At 35.6% G+C, this 15,058-nt stretch overlaps 1 protein-coding gene across 3 annotated transcripts in view; it reads left to right on the top strand.

Annotated features, from left to right (window-relative positions):
* TRAPPC12 (trafficking protein particle complex subunit 12) overlaps positions 1–15,058 on the top strand; it is a 168,833-nt gene that overhangs the window by 59,417 nt on the left and 94,358 nt on the right. For all 3 annotated transcript variants that reach the window (XM_072634316.1, XM_072634315.1, XM_072634317.1), the window contains exon 4: positions 13,703–13,816. In XM_072634316.1, the coding sequence (XP_072490417.1) occupies positions 13,703–13,816 (114 nt within the window). The remainder of the gene's footprint in view (positions 1–13,702; positions 13,817–15,058) is intronic.

The following is a 15,058-nucleotide window of genomic DNA, read 5'->3' as shown; positions in this document are numbered from 1 at the left end:
AAAATATTGTAACCTTGAGCCTTTAGGCCTTACCTCACCCCTGGGAGAAAAATTACAATCTGAGGAGTCTTCACTAAGTCTATCCCACTCACCATTACACTAGCTTATGTGACCTTGGGCAAACCACTTGACTTCTGTGGGCCTTAGTTCCTTACCTGTAAAATGGGCATGATAGTATCCACTTAACAGAGTTGTTTTAAGGATCGAATGAGATAATATTTGTAAAAAATGCTTTTAAATCTCCTTTCTCTTTCAATTCTGGATGCAACTCATTGTTTGAGTGTCTGTCCAAAATTAGGTAATAAATTGCTTAAAATATATTGATTGACCAAACTCGATAGATTACTCATTCCACTAGATATCTATCTAGATAATAGATCTTAGAATATCTAATACAACCATCTAATTTTACAGATGAGGAAACAGAGGTCCTTGCTTAAGATATTCTTTGTTCATTTGTTTTTCCTGGATGAATTTTTAATGGTCATATATCTGACTGAAAAGACCCTCTAATATGGGGCTTGATACCATCTGTTCTATGAGATTCATAAAGAAAGCAGTATCTAGATGACCTCATCATCTATAAAGAATCTCCATCCATATTCTACACAGCATGTCCTCTGATAATTGGCAAGCATCTTTCTCCTTGTTTTATAGCGATAATCACAGTGTTATTGAACAGCTATCTGTATGACTGTATCTATAACAGAATTTTGTATGATCCTAATATCTGTGTATTAGGCACGTTATTAGATGAAATCTTTCAAGGCTTCATTTTGCTATACTAGATCAAATATTTTTAAATAACCATTAAACAGTAAATTCAAGGAAACCTTATATTGCTGTATTTTTAAGTGAACCATGCAACTAAAGATGTAATTGATCTACTGTAGAAAATGGTTTGTAAAAGCCATCTTATTCCCTTTTCATTTTTCTTTCATCTTATTTAACACACCCAAAACTGAACTCATTATCTTTTACCCCTAAACCCTCCTGTCTTCCAAACTTTGCAATTTCTGTCAGAGGCACCATCATCTTTCCAATCATCCAGTTTTCTAGTTTCAGAATTGTTCTCAGTTCATTACTCTAATTCTACAAAGACAATCAGTTGCTAAATTTTGCTGTTTCTGCCTTTGTATCTCCTCTCATGTCCAGTTCCTGTCTACTCATATAGCACTCCTTAATTTAGGTCCTGATCACCTCTGGCATAGATAATGACAAGAGACTGATCTCTCTACTTCAGATCTCCCCACTCCAATCTATTCAACACACTGCTCCCAAAGTAATTTTCCTTAACCATAGATCTGACTGTGTGACTCCCTTACACAGCTCTTGTGGTTTCTTATTACCTCTGGGATCAAATAGTAAGTCCTCTATTTAATTTCATTGTCCTTCATAACCCTGATTTCATCTTATCTTTCCATCTTCGTTGGGCATTACTCTTCCTCCTGCACTCTGTAATCTACCCAAATCTCTCTTCTCTCTAGTCCTCACTTTTCCTGTCCTCACACCTTTGCACTGGACTGCTCCCATTCCTGAAATGCATTTCCTCCTTACGTCCTCTTCATAGAGTCCCCTATCTCTTCTAGATGAAACTCAGGCACTGTCTGCATGATGCCTTTCCTGATTGCCCTTATTGCTCTGAGTGCCCTTATTGCTCTGAGTGCCCACCTTCACTCCCTCCCAAACTTAGTGTATATTTCTATATATGTAATGTTAATGTAAGGTTAATGGTGAGCGGGGGAAAGAGTTAAAGATCTTCCCTGCACATTAATAGGCACTAATAATGCCTTTTGTTAATTTCTGTTAAGGTACTGGTTCTGAGAATCATGCCCTCCAGCTCTCCAGAGTATAAATACTCTGAAGTGAGGTTTTATTTTAGGGCTTACGCATTGGAAGTATTCCTTTGGCCAGACAAGACTCTGGATAGCCGTTAAGGAGCCCCTTGGCTTTGAAAGCCCAGATGTTGGTGCTTCTCTTTCTGGTAACTATGTATGTATGTAATGGTCAGACAGCTGGATCTGTCTGTTGATCTGTGATGTAGGTATTGCTTATGGTCAGACAGTTGGAAGCCCTGTCTGTTGGTCTTTATTTCTCTTCTTATATTTTCTCTGTTGGTATATGTATTTGATTAAAGTGATTGTTGACCCTTCAGAAGTTGTTTTCCTTTTAGAAAAGTAGATCCAAGAACCTGTACAGCAGGCCCTCCTGTGTATGCTGGGGTCTGTGCTGTTACAACATGCTGCATTATCATATATCTCAACAAAAATCTTTTTCTGATGTTTTTTGACATGAAAGTGATTCCTTAGGTTGCAAAATGGCTGTGTAAAAGTTCTGACAGATTCTACCAAACTGAAAGAGATATGGTTTCGAAGGTATGGTTTTGATGTCAGTGGATGCTGTTCAGGATAAATAAAGCAAACTGTCCAACGTAGTTGAATGCTTCTTCTATCTAGCAGCTACCTTTTCTGATTTTCCTTACTGCTTGTGCCCACCTTCATTTCCTCGCAGACTACTTTGTATATATTTGCATTCTCTTTCTTGTATATGTTACTTTTCAGTGTTACAGGCTGCAAGGAGGTCCAGAAGAATGAGGGGTAAGAAGAGGCCTTTAGATTTGGCATTTGAAATATCACTGGTAACTTTGGAGATAGTAGTTTCCATTGAATGATGGGGTAGGGAAGTCATTCTAAGAGATTTAAAAGAGTGAGAGGAAAGAAAGTAGCAGCATTGATTACAGATGGCCTCAAAGATTTCAAGGAGGAAAGCTGTAAGATATTAGCTAGTGTAAATGAAAGGATCAAGTGAGAGTTTTTTGAGGGTGGAGGAGACATAAGCATATTTGTAGGCAGTAGGGAAGTAGTCATACAGGACAGAAGTGAAAGATGAGTGAGAGAGTAGATATGATAATGGAGGAGGAAGTCTGCTTTAGAAGATGTAAAGTGTAAGAAGACAGGAAAGGTCCAGGTTGTTGAAGGACTTTAAATGTCAAATAGAGGATTCTGTATTTAACCTTGAGGTTAATAAGGAGCCACTGAAGTTCTTTGTGGGGGAGGGTGGGAAGGTGACATGATCAGACCTATGCTTTAAGAAAATAACTTTGGCAGCTGCTAGATAAAAGAAACGTTCAACTATGTTGCAACTGTGTTGGACAGTTTGCTTTATTTATCTTGGATAGCATCCATTGCCACCAAAACTATAGCTTTGAAATCATAACTTTTTCACTTTGTAGAGTCTGTCAGAGCTTTTATATAACCGTTTTGAAACCTGAGGAATCACTTTCATGTTAAAAGACATCAGAATAAGATTTTTGTTGCTATATATAGTAATGTGGTATACAGAAATATACAGTAAGTACCAAATAAGTGCAATAAGTACAAGATAAGTAGTAACAATAATGCATACTATAGGAATTCAGAGAAACTTTCAGAAGGCTGCTTAAAGGAGGTAGGACTTGAGCTTGCTTTGAAGGATGAGTAAGATTTGAATAGGCAGACAGAAAGAGTTGAATTAGCAGAGGTGCAAAAGTGGTAATACATGTAACATGCATGGGCGCCGATGTGTAATTTTGTCCACAATGGAAGGTTTGTGTTAGAGAATCATAGAAAGAAACTACCTTTTACTTCAACATCCATGAATTATCTTAAAGAGTTTTTTCTAGGTTCTTGGACAAACATAATTGGGCCATTTTGATATGAGAAAAATTCAATATTGAAATAGTGATGGATATTTTTGTAAGCTGTTCTGATTTTTGCTAACTTCACTTTATAATTCTTAAATATTTATATAACATTACAGAACATAACTTCACTTATACTCTCCAGAGAAATCTTCCAATCAGGAGTGACTCAGTACCTCATTTAATTGTTATTAGATGAAGAAATAACTAAAGAAAATAACTAGGAGAATGAATAAGTTTTCATGGTATTTAAAATCCCAATTATTGGTATAACCTGGTTATATATATATATAGGTATATATGTAACACTCTATGAGAGTGTTAACTTCTGATAAGTTGAGATTTTGTTCTTGCAAAAGAGAGAGGGATGCAGGGGGAGAGAGAGACAGAGGAAGAAAAGGAGGGAGGAAGGGATAGAGAAATACATTGAAACTGGAACTAAACAGAGAATATTCACAAGATTTGAATAAACAATATAACAACTTCTCTATATTTCCAAAGAAAATTTAAATTTTCTTTACAATAGTAAAAGTAGATAACTATTTCCTGAATAAAATTAGGGGCCTTTTTTTCCCAGAAGAAAGATTTTATAGTATTGTTTTTCCTTAAGTATTTCTATATTATGAACAGTATTGTCACTACTGGCGATATTTCTCCACAAATGTACCAACAGAGAATACTGCAGACAGCGCCTATTTGAGCACAAGAAAATGATGAGAAATATTAACTTTAGTATTAAGAGGTTTCCTACATTTCTGTGGATCCCTCTCCCACCAAAGCTTCAAAATTGCTGTCTTTTAACCTGTATGTTAATTGATATTTTGTAACATATAACCAACAAGGAATGCTAAAAAGGAGTAGTAAAATATGTTAGTAATGAATTCTATGACAGAAAGAAAAGATGAGTTGGGTGAATATCAGAAAAAACAAAAAGGGACTCCAGCACATTGAATGGACCCTAATGTTGAACTTCAGGGAAGATGTGGATGAAAGTCACCCATGAAGAGCTGACATAGATGGATTTAGAAGGAACCTCCATCCTTTGAATAATTAAATTATCACTGTCATATTCTTCAGTTTTTATACCATAATGTTCAATAAATTTGTGTACACATGTGTAAGGGTGATGACCTTTCATCTCCTGTGTTCTGAGAAAAATAGTTGCTGAGTGCAGGAGGCAGCAGTTACTGGTTTGCATGACACACTGAAGAAGAGAAACTTTGCTTTCAACTGCACCTTGGAACTGAGGAGAAGCAAAGGAAAGAAAAATGGAGAGACTGATCTTTTCTTTTTACTGCCAGCAACTCCTGAGAAGGAAAAAGAGAAGAAGAATCCTGATAGTCTGGATAGATTTTCACCAAATTTAGGAAAATTGTTGTCTTTCTCTAAAATATTACAACATTCATTCCACTGAAAGCATGCTGAAAGTGATAGATTCTACAGTTTCTGTCCAGAGACAAATCCACATGAGTAGTAGAACAGCATAGAGAACATCAGAGAAGCAGTCTGGCAGATCAGCCTGTTTCCAGCTGAGACACTCTGCCTGGTGAGGGATCAGTCTGCATCAGCTTAGCTAAGCAGTGGAGTATTTGCTCCCAAAGAACCTGTGCTTAGCAAGGAACTCTTACGGACAATTCTTGAGGCAGAGGATATTGAAGTCTTCAGTTCTAAAGTTGTGAGTTAGCTTGGTACTTATAGCATGTTTCCACTCTCTCCATTATGTGCATCGGTGCTAGAGTGTGATGGATGGAATGGTATATAAATAATGTATTTGCTTTGCATTTCCAGTAAATATTTTGTCTAATATTAATTAAGCTTTAGTGGCTGATTTATTCATGAGAAATATGTGTGTAGGGCCTCATTAGCTTTAGTTTTAGTAAGAACAGTTATTCACAAGGGCTGCCCCTAGGATTTTAAGATTATTGAGTATAAAAGCCTCCTTCTCTCTGGGGAAAGTCCAGCTTGTGAGTGTTAGGGCGTGTCAAACGGAAGCAAACCACAAAAAGAGAGTGGTTATCTTGGAGGAAAGAAGTTAATGAGTGTGAAGCAAACATACTATGTGGGTTGGCTACTACTATATATGTATACTACTAGGCAGGTAGTATACATATACTTATCAAAGTATATCATATCATTTCTACAAACACATTTAGCTATGGGCTATAAATGCCATTTAGTAGTGGAATAATAGTATAATGATAGCATGTTATTTGTGTCTTCAAATTATTGTATTTTCATGGTCATCACTGTATCTCAGTGCCATTTGGGGAACTTTGTTAAGTCATATGCTTTTTGTTTGGCCTATACTTTCAACCTTCAGAAAATAATTTCTGGAAATAATGCTACATATTGTATTAGATTCTGTGTAGACTCCACAAAGATGTTTTTCTGGCCCTCAGAGAAGTTTTTGTTTGGGAAGGATGGTGTTTGATAGAAGACAGCATAATATGGCTGTGTGTAATCAATTATAATACCATAAAGAGCTGTTAATTATTATTTGTTTTTACTTCACCTTTCTGGATGACTGCCTGTGCTGTTCAGGTATAGATTGGACTATATAAGATGGAGGTGTAAGGTAGGGGAGAAGACTGCTAATTAAAAATTGATATGAGGAATTATATAATTCTACTTAAGGCTCTACTCAGTCTGCTTTGTCCCAAGTTCACTAAATTTATGTGACATATACTATCCATGTTTAGAAATGGAAGAAGTACAATTTTGGACTTATGTCTAGCTAGGCTGGCCCAAGGGAATAATAGTACTTTTTCTTACTTGCTTTCTTCCTTCTTTACCTAATCCTTATTTACATACCTGGGTTTAACATGCAATTTTAGTTTAATAGGGCAAGAAGGAAGCTAGTGGCCAGAAATAATGATAGTTGTATATCCTGGCTGGCCCTAGTGGTTGGTGGGAAGTTTGTTAGAAGACATATGCTCCAAATTGGGCCTTGAAAGACTGTTGTGACTTTGGAGAGAAAATTCATTCAGTCATTAGGAAGGAAGGAAGAAGGAATAGGGGCCTCAAGATTAATTCCTCAGTAATTTAGGCCAATTTCTTAATAATCTTCATGAGGCTGAATTTATTACCTGTCCACTGTCTGGCTAGGCACCCTTGGCTAGTTTCTTGTGCAGGTGAGAAAACAGATGGAAATTACATGAAGTTAAATGACTTGTCCTTAATTTCTGAACAGTTCCCAAGAGAGAATTTCTCTTATGTATATTTCTCTTATGCACTTACATATTTATTTGTATTGCATTTATTTGAGAATATGGCTTATCTCCTTTATAATATCATAAGTTCCTTGAGGGCAAGAAATATCCCTTATGCATCTCTTTTTGTATCTAATGTAGTGCCTAAAAGTAGTAAATTAATAAATGCTTAATGAATGAAAAAGCTAGAAAATCTTTTGGAAGATGAGCCATTAAAAGTAGTCTTACTGTGAGTTGCAAATGCTAGATATAAATAAGGTCTCCTAGGAGAATACATTTGTATAATTACAAGTATAGTCATGTCTATAACACTTGTTTGAAAATGCAAAATTGTTCCAACACGATTGATACATTAGGGAACACAACAAGAATTTTGGTTTGGTTATGTCGATTTGTCAGGAAAAACAGTAAGAACACAGAAAACTGTACTACTTTACAATATCTTAGTAACTGCAACCTTTCCAATACCCACCTCCACAAGCAAACTTCAGGTCTTTTTCAAGGTAAAGAACCATAATTATTGGCAGTAGGAACTGGGCAGAAGAGGGCTAGTCTATACCTATGTATTCCACTCCCTCCTCATCTCCCCCACTGACCATCCACTGTCGCTACCACCAACCCTGGAGTCTTAGAATTGTGACCTGCTGAGGTCATCCTGTTAACTTTGTCAGGTTCAGGCTTTGTGAACTCAGGGTGCAGACTGAGCAGCAGCTAGAGACTGTGGACTACCACTACTATTTATGGTAGTATTTATATATGTCTTAGCCATTTAACCTGTATGGAACTGTGTTATCATTCTTGTTAGATCTCCCTTTTTTTTCACTATTGAATTTTTTGAGTATTGTGTCCCTTACCCCATTTTCCCCATGAGCCTTGTGGTTTTTATTGTGCAGTTTTGCATAGTGTGATAATTTTTAGGAATACATATGGCAGTTACAGCAGAACTATCAAAACTTAGTAGAACTCAGACTTGTGTGCAAAGCACTATAATCATCTATTTCAGTGATATGGGAAAAATAAGATATAACTCCTTATTTTAAAAAAATCTTCAGTCTAAAAGAAGCTAAGACCTTTTGTACATTCAGAGCCAAAAGGAGACTTGTAAATTTGAGTGGTCTAATAAGTACATTGGTTTAAAATTTTAGAACATAAAGAAAGTTCATTAAAGCCATGATTTGTCATCTTCATTGCTTATATTCCTAAATAAAAGTTTATTCTTAAACTGGTAGCAAGTATCAGACTTAGCTTTTCTCACCACACTATTTAATAAATATAGATAGGCAAATCCTTTATTTCTAAATTTAGTGGTATCATGTGTCAGTCCAAAGCACTACTGCTACCTTTGATACCCAAGAATGGAAAACTGAGTTGGTGAGAAGTGAGCCCTACAACTATAACTAGATTAGGGTGGATTAGGTCTTCCCTCTCTTCCCCACCTTCCACCACCAAATACCCCCATCCCCAACACACACACACACACACACCCATGGGAAATCTCAAGGGCTGTTAAAAACAAGTTATGTTCCCCTAAGGAAGGTTATAGGAGTAAAGCCTGGTAGTAAGACAAGAGTAGAGCTTTTATTCCAGACCTAAACTCTGGAACTGAAGCTTCCAATTGTCTTAGGAATTGAGTAAGAGCCTGGCTCTTGCTTAGCAGACCAGTCCCCTCAATGCTGATAGTGGTAGCCCTTTAGGGCCCACTTTAAAGCAATATCTTGCTACCTAGAAAGATAAAGCAGCCTAGAGACTGACAGAAACTTGGCCTCCCTGATTCTGGTTACCTTTTATTTCCCCCCTCCTTACATGTTGAGACCAGAACTTCTAAGATAAGTAAGATTGTAGACCTCCTATATTTTGGCCTGGTCATATTAAATCTGGAGGAGGAGCCAGTATAGATTCTACTCCTGCCATGCAGCCTCTTATCATCTATCTGAGTAAAGATGACTGCTACTTCCTCAAATGTTTTTATATGGATTTCTCTAGATCTCTCCTTTGCCTTTTTTACATCCTGCTTTGTATGATACCTACTGGTGTATGCCCTTATTAGACGGTAATCCATTGGAGGATATGAACTATATTGTCTTCCCTCTTTGTATCCCCAGGACCTTGTAGGTTTAGTAGTTCAATAATATATATGAATTGAACATTGAAGTTCTGGACCTAGCTTTTTAGGAAGGCTATAAAGATATTGGGGGCAGCGTGGTGGCTCAGTGGATAGAGTGCTTGGTCTGGAGTCTGAAAGGACCCGAATTCAAATCTGGCCTCAGATACCTACTAGCTATGTCATTGTGGGCCGGTCACTTTAATCTCTGTTTACCTTAATCCACCGAAGAAGAAAATGACAAACCATTCCAATATCTTTGCCAAGAAAAACCAATAGACAGTATTGGTGTGCTGTGGTTCACATGGTCACAAAGAGTTGGATACAACTGAACAACAAATATAAAGAAATTGGAATACTCCTAGAGCAGGGCTTCTTAACCTGGGGCCATAGATTCTAGAATGTTTATAAATTTGGATGAGAAAAAAAAATGTATCTTTATTTCAATATAGTTAGTTTCCTCTGTGATCATTTGAATCTTATTTTATGCATTTAGAAACATCCTGAGACAGTACAATTCCAGGAGACAAAAATGGTAAAGAACATCTATTTTTGAGGATGATAACTAACTAGGATGGTAAGAGAATAGAAAACCATGTGCCACAGGAAGATTAATCAGAGGAACTGGGGCCATTTAGCCCAGAAAAGAGAAGACTGAAGGAGGGCTTACTGTCTATCTTCAAGTATTTGAAGGACTCCAGTGAGGAAGAGAGATTATCAGGCCAAAAGATTAAAACTGGGACCACCAGGTAAAAGTTGCAAAGAGACAGATTTTTGACTCTGTCTAAGGAAAGATTCACTAATAATTAGAGTTTTACAAAAGTTGAATGGAATCACTCATGGTGATAAGTTGCATTGCAAAAGATCTTCAAGTGATATTTATTACCGTCATAAATGGAATTTCTGCTCATAGACTAGGTGACATCTGAGATGCCTTCCAGTTCTAAAAACCTATGATCCTATGATGATCTTGAGAACCCTATGGCTATGCATATATCCCAGAGAGGTCAGTAATTTTTTTATAGTTCCCATAAACACCACAGTATGGATAGTAGCACTTTTTGTAGTGGCAAAGAACTGAAAACTGTAATACAGAAGTAGGTAAAAAGTTTACTTTCCTTCATATTTAATTTTTTGAAATTAAGAGAAACAAATCCATCTTAATTATTTTTAAGGAAAATATTATAAAGTTTTAGTTACAAAGAAGCAAACACAAATTAGTAAATGCACCTACTTGTTATGAAACTTAAAAGTTTGATTTTAACTCTGTATGTTCACTGAATTTGGTCTTTCCATTTCACTTCAACAAACATTTCTCAATCACTCGCTATGCAAAGCTTATATTAGGAATAAAAAGACAATCTTTGCCCGTAGAGAGCTTTCATTCTCTCAAAGAGAATGAAATAATATACATGCATAGGCATAATACAGGGTAAGGAACAAGAAACAGGAAAGTAATGGACAGATGTAATTTAAGTCATGTATAGAAATCTTGAACAACAATTGGATCTTACATTACATTAGATCTGCTTTAAAAAATGGATTTACTTTACTGGGTTATATATAACTGCATTATTGCTGTGATAATATAGGAAAAAAAATTGTTAACATAAAATCCAAGAAAGATCAGAAACATCTTATTTAGTTAAAGATTATACATAATCAAAATCACTTCCCAGTTTGTGTATGTTTAAAAGTTAGCAGAATGGCCACACTGAGGGTCATAAAAAGTTAACATTCACTGAAACTGAAGATTTCCCATTATATACCAGGATATGGAAATAATTTCATTATATATATATTGCTTATAAATGGTATTCATTAAGCAATTTGAACATCTATAGCAAGTCTATACTGGGAAATGGAAGTTATTTTATTACTGTATTCAAGTATGTTTTTTTAAAGTTCCTATAAACATCACAGTATGGATAGTAGCCAAATTCTCCTCTATATTTACCCTTAAAGATCTGCCTGCTAAGTTACTTTTAAGAGGAAGGAAAACTTGAACATTTTATTAATATAGCCAGACTAGTTTCATGTTTAGTATTGGTATTGGTCCAGAATATGAAAGAAATTAGAATGGATCTGGAGGAAAAAAATTCTTCCAATAAAGTTGGAATTTTAGTATAAAGTAAGAAAAGATAGAATTACTACTTCTGTTTTTAAAAGTTATCCTTTATGAATTATCAGGGGGTCCTTTTGTCTGATTCATGAGCATTTTAAAATAATTAGAGTAAATATTCTATGAAGGAATTACAGAAAAGCATAGACAAGAAGTACGAAGAGTTAGAAGGTGTGGATGACTTTTGTACTTTACTCCTGGAGGGAATTCCTACACTGATGGATCTGTGAAAGAATTAAAGTATCTTCCTTCAAAAGAGGCTTGATCCAGGAAATTACTAAAATCTTTCATTGCCATTACATTGAACCCTTAACTTGCCCTGTAATAACAGAGTTGGAAGGGATCTTTCTAGTCCAACCCGTACCTGAACTTTTGTGTCCTCTATTATAGCCCCAGTCAAGAGGTCATCCAACCTCTACTTAAAATATCTCTAGTGAAGGTTAGCCTGGTCCCTCCTGAGATGCTCATTCCACTTTGGATGGCTCTTATTTTGGGGGTTTTCAGTTGTATCCAGCCATGATCTTCCTCTCTTAAGCATCTTCCCTTTGCTCTTAGTTCTGCCCCCTGGGCCAAATGGAATAAGACTAATGCTCCTCTTGCATGTAACAGCTCTCAGTTCCTTCTTAAGTCTTCCCCTTTCTTTTCTAAATATCCCCATTTCCTTCAGCTGTTTTTCATATGGCATATTCTCTGGTCTTTTATCATCCTTGCTGCTTTCCTTTGGGTATACTTCAGCTTGTCAGTGTCCTTCCGAAAGTACAGCTACACAGAACTGAACACAATATCCTAGCTATGATCTGACCAAGTCAGCATATAGGAGAACTAAACTTTCTTTTTTAGATATTACAGTCTTCTTAATGCAGCCTAAAGTAATGTTAGCTTTTTTTGGGTGACCATATTCATATTTTTGACTCATCTTGAACTTGTAGTCCACTAAAAACCCCATATCATCAGATCATAGATTTAGAGGTAGAAAGGACCTCAAAAGTGATCTAGTCCTTTATTTAAGTTTACAAATGAATAAACTGAGACCTAGAGAAGTTACTTACTTAAGCTTGCATAAATAGTAAACAGCCAAGTTTTGAACTCAGGTCCTCTTACTTTAAATCCAGAATGTAATAGGAAATATACCATAATATGAATTTTTGTCTGGCCACACTTAACCCATCTTACGATTAAGAAGTTGATTTTTTAACCATAGTATAGCTTTATATCTATCCATATTAAATTGGTTATTGTATCTTGCCCAGTATTCTTAGCTTGCCATCTGACATGTTAATTGTTCCTCCCAGCATCATGTTATCTTCATGTTTGAAAAGCATGCCATCTATTCTTTGACCAAGTCATAGATTAAAACATAGACAAGTAATTTCACCTGTCAATACTCAAGGCAACTCTCTTAAGAATGTAAGTTGCATTGAAGGTGCTAACTTGCATTTGTAGAATTTCCTCATTTGTGAGTTACTTATATAAATGAAATTGTAGGTTCTGTCTTTACTCCTTTTAATTACTTACTCTTTTATTCTTTTTTTAATGTTTTCCATTTAGTTCCTATGGTTAGCATTTCAAACCAAGAACAGTTAGGTGTATTTGTGTGTGTTTTTCCTACACAATAGACATTGTAATTTTCTTTTTGACCAATCTACTTTATAACAATGTATTTACTTTCATTTAAGAGGAGGCGTTAAAGAACAATAAAATGCTTATCATTATAATGAAAAAATCACTAAATCAGATTAATTATTGGTATACATATAGCTAGAATTAGTAAACACTATAAATTGCAGGGTGTTTTAAATAACAAAAATGCATTTAAGAGTTCAGTATACATAGCAACTTAAAGGCTAATAAAAATATTTCCCAATATTAGGACTACTTCAGTGAGGATTAGTAATGTTTTAAATAATGTATATGATAAGTTTTATATAAATGAATACTTTTAAAGGATTTGATGTCATGAAGTATTAATACCTATTTATGTTCCTTTATGTATAAACATTCCCCTCTTCAAGTTAGCTCATTTGTGCCTAGATTATTCTCCATAGAGCAATGATAATGTCAAAAAAAATCTCAGATTCTTGAAGCATCAAGTAAAGTATTTGAGTAGATATAAGCCTTTATTTGTTAAAAAAAAAAAAAAGAAAGAAAAGAAAAGACTTTAGTGTCTGGCATTAATGACTGGTCATTTCTACAGCTTTTACATATATGAAAAGGTAGGCATGTTCAACATATTTCAATATCAGTTTATTTTAAATGGTCAAAATATACACAGTAAAACTAGATATTCTTATCACTAAAACAAAAGAATGAAATTGGAAAATGTTTCTCATAAAGAGAGTATATTATATGTATAGACTTTATTATTTTAGCGATCTGATCATCTTAAATTGTGTCTCATGCATGGCTTCTCTTATTGCCTAATTACACATGCAACTTTGACAAATGGCATTCTCTTGTTTTACTGGCCAGCTTTACTGACCTTGTCATTATTACTAATGGCTATTATGCAGGAGCTTCAAGCAAAGTAAGCAGCTGTGCATTTCAGTGATTTCATTTGTTTGTTACTTATTCTATTTTTTTTAAATAAACAGAACAGCAAAAACTGGAGGGCAGCAGTTGACCTGTGTGGACGACTTCTTACAGCCCATGGCCAAGGCTATGGCAAAAGTGGGCTACCTACCAGTCATACAACAGATTCTCTGCAGGTACAGCCTCCATTGGTTTGTTATGCTGTATCTCTTTAAAAGTTATGTCACTGGAGAAGTGGGGTTGGGGGAGTATTAGGAGTTTGAGTCACAGAAGTAACAATTGTAGTGCTCATATACCTACAGTATATAATGTTATATTACCACAACTACTTAAAGGTTCTTTTGAGTTCTTGGAACTTTAGTGAATGATTTTTATTACCACTATAATAACTTATGATGAAAGTGATACTGCAGGTTTCTGCGTTCTTTTTATGAGTTTAAATCACAACCTATCTATGTCCCCTTATCTTTTGCAGTTCTTTTCCATGTTTTTACGTACATTTCTCCAGTATGCTGGAGGCCCTCCTCTAGTACTTTTAATATCTGCATCATTATGAAAAAAAAGATCATCCTATTTTGAATGCCTTGAATTAACGTCTGTGGAGTCTGTTACCTATTTTCTTGTTTAAATTTATTACAATGTTATTGTCCAGTTCTGATTAGCATGAAGAGGGTTTTACTCAAAGAGCAAAACATGAATAAGAGCTATTCATGACCACATAATACTATTGGTCCAAATATAGGACCTAAGTTTTTCCCAAAATTAGTTTGTATAAAACTCCAAAAGAACTTTATAGGGATTCTGTAAGAGTCCTCCAACCCAAAGAGTTCACACTTTGTCTCAGTGGTTATTCAGTAAAGTGGATCCCATTTGTAAATGTATTACATAGAATAGACAGGGATAGTAGATTACATAAAAGAATGGGATTTATAACCTTTATAACTGACCCAGGAACAGAGTGAAAAAAGTGTTATAGGGGACAGTTGAGAATAACCATACTGTCAAACTGTTCCTCAACCATGAAAAGTTTTTTCATGTTTTAGAGCCCAAGTTTTCACTTTTTCCAAAATCAGTAGTGATGAGGACCTCAGAATTGATTGCAATCCAGGCCTTTGTACCCAGAGAACCTTTATCCCACCTGGGGCAGGCAGACGGAAATTGGATATGCGCAGTAGTGAAATTAGGGAGAAGATAAGAAGTATCTTTCTAGACCAGGAGTAGGGAACCTGTGGCCTTGAGGTCACATGTGGCCCTCTAGATTTTCAAGTGTGACCCTTTGACTGAATCCAAATTTCACAAAACAAATCCTTTTATTAGGGAATCTAGACTGGTCTGGACTCTGGTAGAAATGACAAGGTTAAAGGTACAGAGAAAGATGATACTAGAAGGAAAAGTAGGAGGGGGAAACAGTGAAAGTG

This window comes from Notamacropus eugenii, chromosome 1 (assembly GCF_028372415.1).
Source record: "Notamacropus eugenii isolate mMacEug1 chromosome 1, mMacEug1.pri_v2, whole genome shotgun sequence".
NCBI lineage: Eukaryota > Metazoa > Chordata > Mammalia > Diprotodontia > Macropodidae > Notamacropus > Notamacropus eugenii.
This window is presented reverse-complemented; position numbering and strand designations above follow the sequence as displayed.